Source organism: Urocampus carinirostris, chromosome 14 (assembly GCF_059441175.1).
Source record: "Urocampus carinirostris isolate Australia breed hairy pipefish chromosome 14, RoL_Ucar_1.0, whole genome shotgun sequence".
In the NCBI taxonomy this organism is placed as follows: domain Eukaryota; kingdom Metazoa; phylum Chordata; class Actinopteri; order Syngnathiformes; family Syngnathidae; genus Urocampus; species Urocampus carinirostris.
The window spans coordinates 1,407,706-1,425,810 of NC_142362.1; the positions used below are offsets into that span (position 1 = coordinate 1,407,706).

Genomic DNA, 18,105 nt, shown 5'->3' on the forward strand with positions numbered 1-18,105 from the left:
TGTTCTCCCCGTGCTTGCGTGGGTTTCCTCCGGGCACTCCGGTTTCCTCCCACATTCCAAAAACATGCATTTCAGGTGAATTGGCCGGTCCAAATTGTCCCTAGGTGTGAATGAGCGAGTGAGTTGTCTGTCCCTGTGTGCCCTGCGATTGGCTGGCAACCAGTTCAGGGTGTCCCCTGCCCACGGCCCGGAGATGGCTGGGATGGGCTCCAGCCCCCCGCGACCCTAATGAGGATAAGCGGTACGGCTAATGAGATGAGATGAGATTCCTAATACTATGCAGAAAAGTCGCCCAGGTTCACTTACCCCAAAGGAAGAAGCTAAAGGGCGCCCCCCAGCGGCAGTGCCAAGAAATTTAGCAGTCATCTGCAGAGAGGAAGATGCAATAGTGTAGTGGTTTATCATGAGAACCATAAATACACACGTATTCATTTATTGAAATTAAATATATCGAATCCATTTTGTGAGGTGTCATTTTTGCATGAAGACGTTTATGAATGTAGGATACTCACCGGTGGTCTTCTTCCATGACTGGTTCTAACTGCCTCTTGGAAGCCCACATCGTTATCGATGTCCTTTAATAAAAATACATTTAAAAAGTCGTTATTCTCCTTACTTAAGTTTATAATATGTTTTGTATTATTTCGCTAACTAGTTTTTCATGCTAGCTAGCTAGCTAGCGGCAAGCTACCCGATAGCGCTCACCTCCGTGTCAAACGTTGGGTTGTAGTCGTTATATCCAGAATAAATATCTTCCTCGTCTCCCGCCAGGTGCACATTTTCCATTTTTAATGTCCAAAAAATATCACGTTTGCAAGAATTGTTTAAAAAATAAAATGTATATACAGAATACACGATCATCGACAAGTTTGTTGTCAGTCCCAGAATTCCTAGCGACAAAGGCGGGACTAATATTCTTTTACAAGAGCTGATTTGTCATTAGCGCGTCAATCACAGTTTAACATTACGTTCATTGGACAAGGCTGGTTTTGGGCTGTTGCTATGATACGGGGATGGGCGGCAAGCTTGCCCCTGATATTTTAAAGCTTAAAAAACATTTACTCTAATAAGTTTCACACCGTTTTAAAATGATACGAGAATATAGATGTTTTAAATTTTCTAGAAAATAGGAAGTATAGGAATAGGAAGATGTCCAGACTTTCAATGACTACGGCACATGGGGTGTAGCCCAATTGGTCACTTTGGACGTCAATCAATACCAGCTTTATGTTCATTGGTTAAAAGTGATTTGCTGTCACGGTCATTGGACAAGGATGGTTTTGGGCTGTTGCTATGATACGGGCGTGGACGGCAAGCTAGCCCCTAATATTTTAAAGCTTGAAACACATTTATTCTAATGATTTTCCCCTCGTTTTAAAATAATACAAGAATATAAATGTTTTAAAATTTATAGAAAATAGGAACATAAGAGGCCCAGACTTTCATTGACCACAGCACACTGGGGTGTGACCTAATTGGTCACCTTGGACGTCAATCAATTCCAGGTTGATGTCCATTGGTCAAAAGTGATTTGCTGAGCGATGCTACAAAACACAGATAAGCTCATTTATGACAATTTATTTATCAAAATCATCATTAATATTAATAGTGAAATAACTTTAGAAAATATAAATATGATAATAATAAATTTGGTGATATGTGCTCTCAGAATTTCATAGCCTCGAGCGTATTTGGCAAGCATGTGATTAAGCCTTTTAAGTCTCTTTTCACATTTGACTTGGACGTAAAATATCAATGGAGTTGTTATTAATTAAAAACATGATTTATATATTTTTTTTAAAGAGTTTGTTTTTGCCATAAAAGTCACGTATCCGCAAGTCACGTGACTCCGGGGTGGGGGGAGCCAGTTTTGTTAAAGTCCTGCACTTTCAGAAAATCTTATATTTTAACTCCACAAACATGAAGATTATCACAGTCATTGGCAGGTAAGTGAAATGTATCACAATAATGTGCACAATAATGACCAAGTGCACGTTCAAACCACGCGCATTAGCTTCTGTAAAAACAAAGTCCAAAACAATTTGCTTTTTTTGTTACAGTGGCTTGATCGGTCGGTCATGGGCGATGGTCTTCACCAGCGGAGGCTACAGTGTGAAAATCTACGATAACCAACCGGGAATGGCAGCCAACGCTGTAAAAGAGATCAAGTAGGAATCAGTTCTGCGGGGATTTTGCAACGCGTGCATCTTCGTCTCGCGAGACTTCAATTTCACGCGATAATTACTGTACGGTAGACCCCCGGGAGACGTGACTCAGTTCAGAGGTGGGGATCGCTTAGTACAGGGGTGTCAAACTCATTTGAACTCGGGGGCCACACGATAGAACAAACATTCCCTCGGGGGCCAGACTAGTAGACTGAGGAGCAAGTAAAAAAGAGAGAAATAAATAAGAGAGAGAGAGCAAGTGGGATAGAGAGAACGTGAGAAACAAAAGAAGAGAAATGGAAACAGAGAAAAGAGGAGAGAAAGAGAGAAGGAGAAAGCTAGAGAGAAAGAGACAAAGAGGAACAAAGAAAGAAAAAGGGAGAGAGACAGAGATGCAAATTGAGAAAAAATGGAGAGAGAAAAAAGAGATACGAATGGATAAAGAGAGAGAGAGAGAGGGATACAAATTGAGAAAGAAAGAGAGAGATACAAATTGAGAAAGAGAGAGAAAAGAGACACAAATGGAGAAAGAGAGAGAGATACAAATTGAGAAAGAAAGAGAGAGAGGTACAATTTGATTAAAAGAGGGAGAGAGAGAGAGAGATACAAATTGAGAAAGAGAGATACAATTTGATTAAAAGAGGAAGAGAGAGATACAAATTGAGAAAAGGAGAGATACAAATTGAGAAAAAGAGAGACAGAGATACAAATTGAGAAAGAAAGAGAGAGAGATACACTTTGATTAAAAGAGGGAGAGAGAGAGAGATACAAATTGAGAAAAAGAGAGAGAGATACAAATTGAGAAAAAGAGAGAGAGAGATACAAATTGAGAAAAAGAGAGAGAGAGATACAAATTGAGAAAGAGAAAAAGAGAGCGAGAAATACAACTGCAGTACAGCGTCTTTGCGAGAGGCACCTGGCTTGGCAAAATCAAGTGGACATATTTCAACCTGCAGCTCGTTCCTCTCTTGTGCTTCTTTCGGTGAACACTTGTCTCCTTTTCTCGCGTCAGCCCTTGTCCCCGTTCTTGTTGTTTTTCTGTAAACATCATTCTTGTCCAGGCCACACTGAACCCGAGCCTTCCCTGTGAAAAATCCCCACTGCATTCAGCAAATGTCATTTGTATTATATGAAATCCCTTCTAGTCAAATAAATCAAATAAAAAATCTTTCAGTATTCAACTGGGGAATATTTCCCACCTTAAATGAGAGGGATTTTTTTGTGTCGCGTGCAGGAAGCAGATGACGGAACTCCAGGAAGCGGGAATGCTACGAGGGAATCTGAGCGCCGCCCAGCAGTCGGCATTGCTCAGCGGCCATGATGACTTGGGGCAGGCTCTGCAGGGGGCCTTCTTTGTGCAGGTTTTCGCAACATTCTACCTTTAATGTCCTTGAACCCTTGTGTTGTGTTAGGGCGGGGGTTAGGAACCCTTTTGACCCCGACAGCCATGATAGCAAAATACAGTATTTTGATTTTTGGGGGGGAAGGGGAGGGAGAGAACCACAGAGTATACTTTAAGACAGGGGTGTCAAACTCATTTTAACTCTGGGGGCCACAGGATAGAACAAAGACTCTGTCGGGGGCCAGACTAGTAGATTAAAGAGAAAGAAAAAGAGATAAAGAAATTAGAGAAAGAGGGAGGGAAAAGGAGAGAGGGCGGGACAAAGAAAGAAAAAGAGAGAGAGGGAGAGAGCATGAAAAACAAAAGAAATAAAAAGCTGTGAGAGAGGGGGAAAAGAAAGGGAGAAGAGTAAAGAAATCCAAAGAGAAATAGAAAGACATAAGAAGAGAAAAGACAAAAGAAAGCGTGAAGTGTAGGAAGAGAGAAAGAGAAAAGGAAAAGAGAAAGTTAGAGCAAAATAGATCAAAAGACGCAGAGAGAGAAAGAGACAAAGAGCAACAAAGGAAGAGAAAAAGAGAGACAGAGAGTGAAAGAGACAGAGACAGAGTGGGAGATAAGGGGTAGAAGAGAGAGAGAGAGAGAGAGAGAAACAAATAAATACAAGTAGAGTGTCTTTGTTCGAGGCACCTGGCTTTGGCAACATCAAGTTGACATATTTCAACCAGGAGCTTGTTTTTCTCTTGCGCTTCTCTGAGTGCTGTCTCGCGGGCCGGATTCAATCCCTTAGCGGGCCTGATCTGCCCCGCGGGGCCGCCTGTTTGACACCTGTGCGATAGAACAAACATTCCTCACAGGGGCTGGACTAGTAGATTAGAGACAGAAGTGAGAGAAAGAGAGGGAAAGAAAAAGAGAGGGTGGGACAAAGAAAGAGAGAAAGAGAGAAAGACAGGGAATGTGAGAAACAAAATAAATAAAAAGAGAAATAGTGAGAGAGGGGGAAAGAAAGAGAGAATGAGAGAAGAAAGGGGAGGAGAGAAAGAAAGGGACAAAGAGAGAAGAGGAAAGTGAGCGAGAGGGAGAGAGACAAAAGGACAGAAAAGAGAAAGGGAAAAAGGAAGAGAGAGCAAAAAAGGTAAAGCGACAGAGAGAGAGAGAGAGAGAAAAGAGAGAGAAAAGGAAAAAAATGAAGAGAGAGAAAAAGAAGGTAAAAAGACACAGAGAAGGAAAGAGACAAAAAGGAAAAAAGAAAGAGAAAGAGACAGAGTGAGGGAGAAAGAGAGAAAGATAGAGAGTGTGAGAAAGAGAGAGAAGAGAGAGAAAAGGAAAAAAGGAAGCGAGAGCAAAAGAAGGTAAAAAGACACAGAGAGAGAAAGAGACAAAGTGAGAGTGAAAGAGAGAAAGATAGAGAGTGAGAGAAAAAGGGAGGAAGAGAAAGAGAGTGAGAGAGAGAGAGAGAGAGAGAGAGAGAGAGAGAAACACAAGTACAGCGTTTGTGAGAGGCACCTGGCTTTAGCAACATCAAGTTGACATATTTCAACCTGCCGCTTGTTTTTCTCTTGCGCTTCTCTGAGTGTTGTCTCGCGGACCGGATTCAATCCCTTAGCGGGCCTGATCCGACCCGCGGGCCGTCCGTTTGACACTTTGCCAAGAGAGATCTTATTAAAGGGGTGTCCAAACTTTTGAAAAAGTGGAGCAGATTTGGTAATCATATTTAAATTCACCCTCCGTCAAAAGTTCGCAGTGCTTGGCGATCAGACCTCATAGCTCGCCTTTGTAGCATTTGACCCATTGGGTCTGCTGTACCGTTAAAACAGCTTCCGGTTGCTTCACCTTTTCACAGCGTTCGTTTTGAGTTAGCCTTTGTAGTCTGCATGTTTGTCTGGTAGTCCCTTTTGATATTATATTCTTTACTAATTAGGCAGACGCAGTTGTTTCAGATTTTGGTGTCAAATACTCCAATTTCCATTTGACCTGGAAGCCGTGGCCCTCACAGTCAGCTTTCTTTTTTTTTTTTTTCTTTTTTTTTTTACAATCGCCAGTCGGAAATGGGGTGGGGTAAGTTTTCCACAGAAAGCCAAGGGCTACTGCCATCATCTTGTCAAATGGTGATTTTTTTCGGGCTACATATGTTTCCGGACTGCAGTCGTTAGCACATTGGCCGTAACTGGCCCCTGGGCCGGACTTTGGGCGCACCCGGTTTATTTCATCCCGATTTTTTTTCCTGCAAAATATGGCGACTCTGGTTCTTCCCAGGAGTGTGTCTTTGAGAACCTGGAGGTGAAGCAAAAGCTCTTCAACGAGGTGGAGCGTCTGACGGGCCAAGAGGTGATCCTGAGCAGCTCCACTTCCTATTTGGTGCCCAGTTCCGTCTTCTCGTCCGTCCGGAACCCGAGCCGCTGTCTCGTCTCCCATCCGGTACGCCGCGCCTTCGCCTCGATAACAGAACAAAACAAGAAACTATTCTCAATTGGAAACCACATTTTCATGGTATTCAGAATGTGTGACTTTAAATCGTTTTCTTTGCCACGCTGTGAAAGTAAACATGGATTTTGAATGAATGAAAAACATTGCATGTATTAGTGCAGGGGTGTCGAACTCATTTTAACTCGGGAGCCACACGATAGAACATTCTGTCAGGGGACCGGACTAGTAGATTAAAGAGAAAGAAAAAGAGAGATAAAGAAACAAGAGAAAAATGGAGGGAAAAGGAGAGAGGCCGGGACAAAGAAAGAAAACAAGGGAGAGAGCGTGAAAAACAAAAGATAAAAAGTCATGAGAGAGGGGGAAAAGAAAGGGAGAGGAAGAAAGAAATCCAAAGAGAAATAGAAAGACAGAAGGAGAGAAAAGAGAAAAGAAAGCACGAAGGGATGGAAGAGAGAAAGAGAAAAAAGGAAATTAGAGGAAAAGAGGATAAAAGACACAGAGAGAGAAAGAGACAAAGCGCAACAAAGAAAGAGAAAAAGAGAGACACAGAGAGTGAAAGAGACAGAGTAGGAGAAAAGGGGTGGAAAAGAGAGAGAGAGAGATAAATACAAGTACAGTGTCTTTGTTGGAGGCACCTGGCTTTGGCAGCATCAAGTTGACATATTTCAACCTGCAGCTCGTTTTTCTCTTGCGCTTTTCTGAGTGTTGTCTCGCGGGCCGGATTCTATCCCTTAGCGTTTGACACCTGTGTATTAGTGTTTCAAATAATTTGTGAGAATAAGTTATGTGTAGGGCAGCATGGCGGCGCAGTGGTTAGCGCATGTGCGGCACTGCTCTGAGGTCATGAGATCGAACCTCCTGTGTGGAGTTTGCATGTTCTCCCCGTGCTCCAGTGGGTTTCCTCCCACATTCCAAAGACATGCATGTCAGGTGAATTGGCTGGTCAAAATTGTCCCTAGGTGTCAATAAGCGAGTGACTTGTCTGTCCCTGTGTGGCAAGCAGTTCAGGGTGTCCCCTGCCCAATGCCCGAGGATAGCTGGGATGGGCTCCAGCACCCCCGTGACCCTACTGAGGATAAGCGCTGCAGATAGCCGGGGTGTCAAACTCATTTAAACTCGGGGGCCACACGATAGAACAAACATTCTCTCAGGGGACGGACTAGTAGATTACACAGAAAGAAAAAAAGAAACAAATAAGAGAAAGAGAGAGAAAATTAGAGAGGGTAGTACAAAGAAAGAGAGAGAGAGAGCGAGAGAGAGAGATAAGAGAGCGAGAGAGGGAGCGTACGAAACAAAAGAGATAAACAGAGAAATAGTGGGGGAAAGAAAGAGAAAGAATAAAATCCAAAGAAAAATAGAAAGAGAGAAGATAAAAGAGGAGAGAATAAAGGAAAAAGTGAAGGAGAAAGCAAGAGAGAGAAAAGAGAGAAAATGAAAAAAGGATGAGAGAGCAAAAGAAGGTAAAAAGACACAAAGAGATAGACAAAAGGAACAAAAAAGAGACAGAGAGAGTGAATGAGAAAGAAAGTGAGAGAAAAAGGGAGGAAGAGAGAGAGAGATAGAAAGTGAGAAAATAAGGGAGGAAGAAAGACAGTGACAGAAAGAGAAAGAAATACAAGTACAGCATTTGTTCGAGGCACCTGGCTTTGGCAACATCAAGTGGATATATTTCAACCTGCAGCTTGTTTTTCTCTTGCGCTTCTCTGAGCGTTCTCGCGCAGGCTGGTTCAATCCCTTAGTGGGCCTGATCCGGCCCGCGGGCCGCCTGTTTGACACCCCTATCTGATAATGGATGGATGGATGGATGGAAGTTATGTGTATTTAAAAAAAATCCCCCTTAATCTCTGTTGAAACCAAAGCACTAAACAACAGGACTCTGGCCCCATCTTGTGGCCTCTCGGTGCTATCACGTGTTTTTTAAACCTGCTTTCATCGCAGAATTACTCTTGAAATGGCTACAAAAGAACAAGCTGAGACTTTCTGTCGAAGGCTCATAAAGATAAGTTTTTATTTTCTGATGGGACGACAAAAGGCGCCTACCTGCTTATTGGGAGCATTAGGGATTCAGTGTCTTGCCCAAGGACACTTCCACATATAACACGGAGGAGCCGGGAATCAAACCTGCGACCTCTTGTTCCCAAATCGAGCACTCTACCTCCTGAGCTAATGCCGCCCCAAAAAATACAAATATTACTTTTGATCCAAATGATATTTTTTACTGACATAACTTGTTTTTTCATACTTATGAAAAATAATGGTATTTATCGGAGATTTTTGCTATTTTTATTGATTTTTTATTTTACTTAAATTTCAACTTTGAAAAAAAAGTAATATCAATACATTTTAATAAGGTTTTTTTGTCTTATTGGAAAAATCATGTATTTTTCTGATTTTATACTTTGGAAACATATCTTACATTTCCGACAAAAAATAAATTACCTTATTTTAAGTGTTATTGCTGTATATATATGTATAAATATATATATATATATATATATATATATATATATATAGAGAGAGATATATAATGTATGTATGTATATGTATATTTATTTATTTATTTATTTTTTTCTACTGACTTCACCAAAAATACATCCTAAAACATACCGCAAAACAGGAAAATTCTATATTATGAGAAAAATGATCTGATAGTGGAAGCAGAAAATTGAAATATGTTTTTTGTTTTTTTTGTTTTGTTTATTTTCTTAACCGGACTTTTGGCAGCAGTGGAAAAGACGTCAGTATTGTGTTGGCCTCATGTTTCAAACACTATCATTTGTTTCAGTGAATTCCAAGATATTTATTCAAGGTTAAAAATGATGGTTTTTACTCGATACTCACTTTGAACCTTGTCATCAGGTCAACCCGCCTTATTACGTCAAACTGGTGGAGCTGGTCCCTCACCTGGACACCACCACCGACACCATGGACAGCGCCTACGCCCTGATGACTGAGGTAACGAAAATCCAATCAATAAAGGGCAAAATACGGTGTGACACAATTTAATTATCTTAATCAGCGTACAAAACAGAGGTCTCATTCGTCTTCAGAGATATTTGGCTTTTTATATCCTAATACAGCATCTCGTATTACTTTCGCCCGTCCCCTTCACAATGATGCACGTGTTTATGCACGCTACCAGACAGAATGTTTTGTCCTCTTTCGACTCCCAGTTTCCAAGAACAGTTTGGGGTCGGCTCGACCACATGTTCCCCGCCAAGAAGACTTGGCAAAGAAAAATGTTATTCCTTGGCAGACCAAGGCAATCAATAATAACATTCGCTGACATTTACACTAGGGAGAACCAAGCCGGGAATTTCCCTTTTTATATCCTAATGCGTTCTCCTTATGTCAAGCCGACTCCAACAATCCACAACAATCCCCCCTTTGGGAGTTTATCTCCCACACCTGAATGAAAAATAAAATTCAAATATTAATACAGAGTAATGGTAAAGTACATTAAATCATAGCTTCTAATACACGGACATAATGACCCGAATTGTAACATTAAAATGCCGGCGCTTCAGCCTGCTGCAAAGAATTTAACTCTTGTTGATTACTTTTTGCTTACAAAAATCTCCAACACACCAAACATTGACTAAACATTTCAACCCATGCAGAGATTTCATTAGAATGTTAAATAAAACAACACTGTCATGAACCGGAACAGGATCAGGACCCAAATGCGTGATGTTCTCACACAAGCCTTTTATTTTACGGGAAATGGGGAGTCGTGCACGTTAGGCAGCAGTCTGGCGTGAAATGATAGGAAGCCAGAGACCGACAAGATTGATTTCAATTGCCCGAGTTGATATCAGACAGATTGGGTCGATAACGGACAGGACAGGACAGACAGGATTGACAATGAAACAGGAAATGGAAATAAAAAGGACAAACTAGACGGGAACGAAAACTGGAGAGAATAATAAACAGGACAAAAATAGAACGAAACTGGAAACCGTTATATAACAGGACAAAATAAACGCGAACAATACCTGACAGGAAATGCCAACAGGAAAACAGGACCGAGTCAGAACCCACGTCTTGCAGGGCAGAGGTTCGTTGACGGACTGACAAAGGAAAAATGAGAGCTTAAAAAGACGGAAAGCCAACACTGAAGAAACATCGCTGTGACACGATGAAAAGAAGTCTGTGTAAAGCTTATATATATATATATATATATATATATATATTTTCCTGTCAAAATATAGCCACCAATAACTAAACCCCTGGAAGTAAAAGTGAGTACACCCCTATATGTCCAAACAAAGCACTACTGCTTGTCATTTCCCCACCAAAAAAACATTTGGCTTGTTACTCATACTCGTCCTCTGGTGTGTTCAATTTGAAGTACACTCTCTCATACGGGTCACTGAAACACCCAATATGGCACACCATGGCAAGGAACTCTCTAAGGACCTTAAAAATGAATTGTGGCACAACATAAGGCTGCCCGAGACTACTAAATGATTGCCAACACTGAAGTTGAGCTGCAGTAAAGTGGGCCAATGTCACGGTTGCCATGGCGCCCATGCGGCCCCGCCCATGCGGCGCCAGCTGCGCCTCTTTGACAGATTGGCTTCCCTTCTATTTAAGCTCAGTGCTCTCACTCACCCTTTGCCAGTTCGTCAACGAACCTCTGCACCCGAAAGACGTGGGTTTAGACTCTGTCCGGTTTCCTGCTTGCGTTTCCTGTCCGGTATTGTTCCCGTCTATTTTGTCCTGTTTGATATTGATCTCCAGTTTTGATCCCGTCTTGTTTGTCCTGTTTAATTTCAATATCCAGTTTTGATATCAATCCTGTCTGTCCCGTACTGTCCGGTATCGACCCCATCTGTCCGATATCTGCTCGTGCAATTGGTATCAATCTCGTGGCCTCTGGCTTCCTGTCATTCCACGCCAGACTGCTGCCTTACGTCTTTTGCCCAACGATCCCCGAACCACTGGCGTTTGGGTTAACGTGCATGACTGCCTTATTTCCCGTAAAATAAAAGCTTGTGTGAGAAACGTCTCGCATTTGGGTTCTCCTCCAGTTCCGGTTCATGACATCCAAATCCTCCAGCGTTTTAAAAAATCAGGATGCACTCACAACAGGGCTTGTGTTGGATGTCCAAAGAAACACTGCTTCACATCCAAATGCTATGTAAGAAAGATGGAGGCAGTAGTGCTGTCAGCATTGCTGCAGAGATTGAATAGGTAGGGGGTCAGCCTGGAGGTACTTCAATCCTACACTTCAGGAACTTTCACTTTGGGGTGTACTCACTTTTGTTGCAAAAAGGTTTAGTTATTGACAGCTATATTTTGAGGCTTAAACTAAATTGACACTGGTATAATAGCTTTAAACTACTAAGTACTATAATGAGATTTCTGCAGAAATGTGAGAGGTGTACCCACCTTTGTGACATACTGTACCTTTAATGCTAGTATTTGATGGATGTGTTTTTCTTTTTGCCCTCAGGTGGGACAGGTGCCCGTCCGCCTGAGGAAAGAGATTGACGGCTTTGCCCTCAACAGAGTTCAGGCTTCCGTTATTGCGGAATCCTGGAGGCTGGTACAGGTCAGTTCTAGAAGTCCACCGATGATCAGGCCGATGTCGGCACTGATATTTGAAAATTTGGCGGTTATCGGTATCAGCATATTAATCCATTCGCAGGTTGATTAAATATATTTAAAATCGGGTTATTAAGGCTCAGATACAGCTAAACTCTCCTGCCTTCTGTCTCTATCACTGAAAACTAAGGGCAAGGTGTCCAAAGAGCTACTGCCATCTTCTGGTGAAACGGGGATTTATTTATTTTTTTTTGAACATTTTTTTGGATACTGTGGTCGACTTTACTGGTGGGCCACATATGACTAATTTCATGATAATGGGTCGTAGCTGGGCCCCAGGGCCGGACTTTGAACACGTGTGGTTTAAGTGAAAGATTAAAATTCAAATTGATTTACTGTAAAAGGTTTGAGAGAGCTATTCAAGTTGGATTTGAATTCCATCCATCCATCCATTATCTGCATTGAATATCCTCAGTAGGGTCACGGGAGTGCTGGAGCCCACCCCAGCTATTTTCGGGCAGTGGGCAGGGGACACTCAACTGATTGCCACACAGGGACAGACAATTCGCTCGGTCATTCACACCTAGGGACAATTTGGACCGGCCAATAAACCTGACATGGAAACCCACGCAAGCACGGGGAGAACATGCAAACTCCACACAGGAGGTTCGATCTCACGACCTCAGAACTGTGCCGCACACGCTTTAACCACTGCTCCACCGTGCTGCCCCTGATTTGAATTGATAACAAATATTCTTTGTTTCTTCTTGTATTACTAACATTTCATTCTCATGCTAATTTTTAAGCTTTTATAGCAAATTAATTAATACATTTTTTCATGCGTGGGGTCAAAAATTAGTGGGGGAAAAAATAAAAATAATGATGGCATCATATCATAAACATGTTTCATGACAAATATCTGCAATAGGACAATGTTACAGCTTTTTTTTATTTATGAAAATTTTAAAGAATATATTTATGACCCCATATATGCATCGAAGGGTTAAGTTTTAGGAAAGAGTTCCACGAATGCATGCTCTGAAAAGAGCGAGTTATACTGCTCCCATGTGGCCAAAGCGTGCAAATGGCGTGACCTTAAAAGATGGCCGTCGCAAACAAGATCCTCGTGAGACATCGCGTTCTAACGCATGTGCGGAAGAGCCATTGGTTCAGCATGCTGGTTGTTTATCCATTATCCTTTGAGAAAAGTCCAGAGTCATTGTTGTCAACATTCGAAGGAATGGACGAATAATGTCAGGGATGCATGATAATTAAAGGGCGATTGACACTAACTCAGGGGTGTCATACTCATTTTAACTCTGGGGGCCACACGAAAGAACAGACATTCTGTCGGGGGCCGGACTAGTAGATTTAAAAACAAAGAAAAATAAATAAGAGAAAGAAGGAGGGGAAAGGAGAGAGGGCGGGACAAAGAAAGAGATGGAGGGAGAGAGCGCGAGAAACAAAAGATAAAAAGTCGTGAGGGAGGGGGAAAAGAAAAGGAGAGGAAGAAAGAAATCCTTAGAAAAATAGAAAGACAGAAGGAGAGAAAAGAGAAAAGAAAGCGCAATGGGTAAGAAGAGAAAAGAGAGAAAAGGAAAAAAGGAAGTTCGAGCAAAATAAGTTAAAAAGACACAGAGAGAGAAGGAGACAAGAGGAACAAAGGAAGAGAAAAAGAGAGACACAGAGAGTGAAAGAGACAGAGTAGGAGAAAAGGGGTGGAAAAGAGAGCGATAGAAATAAATACAAGTACAGTGTCTTTTTGAGAGGGACCTGGCTTTGGCAACATCAAGTTGACATATTTCAACCTCCAGCTTGTTTTTCTCTTGCGCTTCTCTGAGTGTTGGCTCGCGGGCCGGATTCAATCCCTTAGCGGGCCTGATCTGGCCCACGGGCCGCCTGTTTGACACCTGTGCACTAATCCCTTAGCCGACACTACTTCTAAGAAAGATTTCAAGCCTTTATCTCTTGATAATGTGTGTAGCATTGTGTAGCGTGTATCGTCTGGTAGTGCCTTTTGATCTTATACTCATTGCACATGAGGCAGTTGTTCCAGATTTCTATAACAAATGTTGCTATTTCTACTTGTCCTGGAAGTGACGGCCCTCACTGTCAACTTTCCTTTTTTTATTTACAGTTGCCTTGTCGGAAATGGGGTGAGCTAAACATTTTCACAGAAAGCCGTGGGCAAAGTGGCCAGAGTTTTACTGCCATCATCTGGTGAAATGGTGAAAAAATATTTTGTACACCTTTATTTTATACTGCGGTTGACAACACTGAGGGGCCACGTATTATTATTTTTATGACAAGGCCAGTAAACTTTTTATCACAGGTTGGAAATAGCCCCCTTTGGACAACCCTCATGAGAAGATATTTTGATTTATTTAAGTAGTAGTGGCACAACTTGGTCGTGTCCCCCCTCTACGTCCTCATAATGTGCACGAGGCACTGGAGAGCTCAGCAATCATCAGTCGACCCTTATGGACTTGTTAGAAATATTCCAAGCATTTTTATTCCTCATGAGAAGATATTTTGATTTATTTATAGAAGTAGTGGCACAACTTGGTCGTGTCCCCCCTCTAGCTCCTCATAATGTGCAGGAGGCACTGGAGAGCTCAGCAATAATCAGTTGACCCTTCTGGACTTGTTAGAAACATTCCAATTATTTATGTTTCTCACGAGAAGATATTTTGATTTATTTCTCGGAGTAGTAGCACAACTTGGTCGTGTCCCCCCTCTAGCTCCTCATAATGTACAGGAGGCACTGGAGAGCTCAGCAATCATCAGTCGACCCTTCTGGACTTGTTAGAAATATTCCCAGCATTTATGTTCCTCATGAGAAGATATTTTGATTTATTTATATTAGTAGTGGCACAACTTGGTCGTGTCCCCCCTCTACCTCCTCATAATGTGACGAGGCACTGGAGAGCTCAGCAATCATCAGTCGACCCTTCTGGACTTGTTAGAAATATTCCCAGCATTTATGTTCCTCATGAGAAGATATTTTGATTTATTTATATTAGTAGTGGCACAACTTGGTCGTGTCCCCCCTCTACCTCCTCATAATATGCACGGGGCACTGGAGAGCTCAGCAATCATCAGTCGACCCTTATGGACTTGTTAGAAATATTCCAAGCATTTTTATTCCTCATGAGAAGATATTTTGATTTATTTATAGAAGTAGTGGCACAACTTGGTCGTGTCCCCCCTCTAGCTCCTCATAATGTGCAGGAGGCACTGGAGAGCTCAGCAATAATCAGTTGACCCTTCTGGACTTGTTAGAAACATTCCAATTATTTATGTTTCTCACGAGAAGATATTTTGATTTATTTCTCGGAGTAGTAGCACAACTTGGTCGTGTCCCCCCTCTAGCTCCTCATAATGTACAGGAGGCACTGGAGAGCTCAGCAATCATCAGTCGACCCTTCTGGACTTGTTAGAAATATTCCCAGCATTTATGTTCCTCATGAGAAGATATTTTGATTTATTTATATTAGTAGTGGCACAACTTGGTCGTGTCCCCCCTCTACCTCCTCATAATGTGACGAGGCACTGGAGAGCTCAGCAATCATCAGTCGACCCTTCTGGACTTGTTAGAAATATTCCCAGCATTTATGTTCCTCATGAGAAGATATTTTGATTTATTTATATTAGTAGTGGCACAACTTGGTCGTGTCCCCCCTCTACCTCCTCATAATATGCACGGGGCACTGGAGAGCTCAGCAATCATCAGTCGACCCTTATGGACTTGTTAGAAATATTCCAAGCATTTTTATTCCTCATGAGAAGATATTTTGATTTATTTATAGAAGTAGTGGCACAACTTGGTCGTGTCCCCCCTCTAGCTCCTCATAATGTGCAGGAGGCACTGGAGAGCTCAGCAATAATCAGTTGACCCTTCTGGACTTGTTAGAAACATTCCAATTATTTATGTTTCTCACGAGAAGATATTTTGATTTATTTCTCGGAGTAGTAGCACAACTTGGTCGTGTCCCCCCTCTAGCTCCTCATAATGTACAGGAGGCACTGGAGAGCTCAGCAATCATCAGTCGACCCTTCTGGACTTGTTAGAAATATTCCCAGCATTTATGTTCCTCATGAGAAGATATTTTGATTTATTTATATTAGTAGTGGCACAACTTGGTCGTGTCCCCCCTCTACCTCCTCATAATGTGACGAGGCACTGGAGAGCTCAGCAATCATCAGTCGACCCTTCTGGACTTGTTAGAAATATTCCCAGCATTTATGTTCCTCATGAGAAGATATTTTGATTTATTTATATTAGTAGTGGCACAACTTGGTCGTGTCCCCCCTCTACCTCCTCATAATATGCACGGGGCATTGGAGAGCTCAGCAATCATCAGTCGACCCTTATGGACTTGTTAGAAATATTCCAAGCATTTATATTCCTCATGAGAAGATATTTTGATTTATTTATATTAGTAGTGGCACAACTTGGTCGTGTCCCCCCTCTACCTCCTCATGATGTGACGAGGCACTGGAGAGCTCAGCAATCATCAGTCGACCCTTCTGGACTTGTTAGAAATATTCCCAGCATTTATGTTCCTCATGAGAAGATATTTTGATTTATTTATATTAGTAGTGGCACAACTTGGTCGTGTCCCCCCTCTACCTCCTCATAATGTGACGAGGCACTGGAGAGCTCAGCAATCATCAGTCGACCCTTCTGGACTTGTTAGAAATATTCCCAGCATTTATGTTCCTCATGAGAAGATATTTTGATTTATTTATATTAGTAGTGGCACAACTTGGTCGTGTCCCCCCTCTACCTCCTCATAATATGCACGGGGCACTGGAGAGCTCAGCAATCATCAGTCGACCCTTATGGACTTGTTAGAAATATTCCAAGCATTTTTATTCCTCATGAGAAGATATTTTGATTTATTTATAGAAGTAGTGGCACAACTTGGTCGTGTCCCCCCTCTAGCTCCTCATAATGTGCAGGAGGCACTGGAGAGCTCAGCAATAATCAGTTGACCCTTCTGGACTTGTTAGAAACATTCCAATTATTTATGTTTCTCACGAGAAGATATTTTGATTTATTTCTCGGAGTAGTAGCACAACTTGGTCGTGTCCCCCCTCTAGCTCCTCATAATGTACAGGAGGCACTGGAGAGCTCAGCAATCATCAGTCGACCCTTCTGGACTTGTTAGAAATATTCCCAGCATTTATGTTCCTCATGAGAAGATATTTTGATTTATTTATATTAGTAGTGGCACAACTTGGTCGTGTCCCCCCTCTACCTCCTCATAATGTGACGAGGCACTGGAGAGCTCAGCAATCATCAGTCGACCCTTCTGGACTTGTTAGAAATATTCCCAGCATTTATGTTCCTCATGAGAAGATATTTTGATTTATTTATATTAGTAGTGGCACAACTTGGTCGTGTCCCCCCTCTACCTCCTCATAATATGCACGGGGCACTGGAGAGCTCAGCAATCATCAGTCGACCCTTATGGACTTGTTAGAAATATTCCAAGCATTTTTATTCCTCATGAGAAGATATTTTGATTTATTTATAGAAGTAGTGGCACAACTTGGTCGTGTCCCCCCTCTAGCTCCTCATAATGTGCAGGAGGCACTGGAGAGCTCAGCAATAATCAGTTGACCCTTCTGGACTTGTTAGAAACATTCCAATTATTTATGTTTCTCACGAGAAGATATTTTGATTTATTTCTCGGAGTAGTAGCACAACTTGGTCGTGTCCCCCCTCTAGCTCCTCATAATGTACAGGAGGCACTGGAGAGCTCAGCAATCATCAGTCGACCCTTCTGGACTTGTTAGAAATATTCCCAGCATTTATGTTCCTCATGAGAAGATATTTTGATTTATTTATATTAGTAGTGGCACAACTTGGTCGTGTCCCCCCTCTACCTCCTCATAATGTGACGAGGCACTGGAGAGCTCAGCAATCATCAGTCGACCCTTATGGAATTGTTAGAAATATTCCAAGCATTTTTATTCCTCATGAGAAGATATTTTGATTTATTTATAGAAGTAGTGGCACAACTTGATCGTGTCCCCTGACGACCTCCTCATAATGTGAACGAGGCACTGGAGAGCTCAGCAATAATCAGTCGACCCTTCTGGACTTGTTAGAAATATTCCAAGCATTTATGTTCCCCATCCATTATCTGCACTTCTTATCCTCAGTAGGGTTGCGGGGGAGCTGGAGCCCATCCCAGCTATCTTCGGGCAGTGGGCAGGGGACACTTTCAACTGGTTGCCAGCCAGTTGCAGGGCACACAGGGACAGACAATTCGCTCGCTCATTCACATCTAGGGACAATTCGATTAGGCCAATCAACCTGACATGGAAACCCACGCAAGCATGGGGAGAACATGCAAACTCCACACGGGAGGTTCGATCCCATGATCTCAGAACTGTGCCGCAAACGCGCTAACCACTGCTCTGCCGTGCTGCCCTTTATGTTTCGCATTCGAAGAAATTTTGATTTTCTCTGGAAGTTGTCTTCCTCATGCCATGAGGCTCTTTAACTCCACCCGGGGGAGTAATAATAATAATAGATGTTCCCACGCCTAAAATAATAATAATTGATAAGCATTTACCCAAGACATCTGTGCCATTCAGTATTTGAGCATT

The 18,105-nt window shown here is 42.2% G+C and overlaps 2 protein-coding genes across 2 annotated transcripts in view; one reads left to right on the top strand and one right to left on the bottom strand.

Annotated features, from left to right (window-relative positions):
- Positions 1 to 879, bottom strand: part of ift88 (intraflagellar transport 88 homolog) — a 29,903-nt gene extending 29,024 nt beyond the window's left edge. Inside the window, exons 1-3 of the mRNA XM_088353331.1 lie at positions 706 to 879; positions 513 to 575; positions 307 to 366 (exon numbers count right to left, since the gene is read on the bottom strand). Coding sequence (XP_088209457.1) covers positions 307 to 366; positions 513 to 575; positions 706 to 861 — 279 coding nt within the window. The 5' untranslated portion in view covers positions 862 to 879. The remainder of the gene's footprint in view (positions 1 to 306; positions 367 to 512; positions 576 to 705) is intronic.
- A 968-nt stretch (positions 880 to 1,847) lies between these two features.
- The window catches only part of cryl1 (crystallin, lambda 1), a 32,802-nt gene continuing 16,544 nt past the window's right edge, over positions 1,848 to 18,105 (top strand). Inside the window, exons 1-6 of the mRNA XM_088353332.1 lie at positions 1,848 to 1,946; positions 2,061 to 2,168; positions 3,400 to 3,526; positions 5,761 to 5,922; positions 8,791 to 8,886; positions 11,390 to 11,488. Of these exons, the coding sequence (XP_088209458.1) occupies positions 1,921 to 1,946; positions 2,061 to 2,168; positions 3,400 to 3,526; positions 5,761 to 5,922; positions 8,791 to 8,886; positions 11,390 to 11,488 (618 nt within the window). The 5' untranslated portion in view covers positions 1,848 to 1,920. The remainder of the gene's footprint in view (positions 1,947 to 2,060; positions 2,169 to 3,399; positions 3,527 to 5,760; positions 5,923 to 8,790; positions 8,887 to 11,389; positions 11,489 to 18,105) is intronic.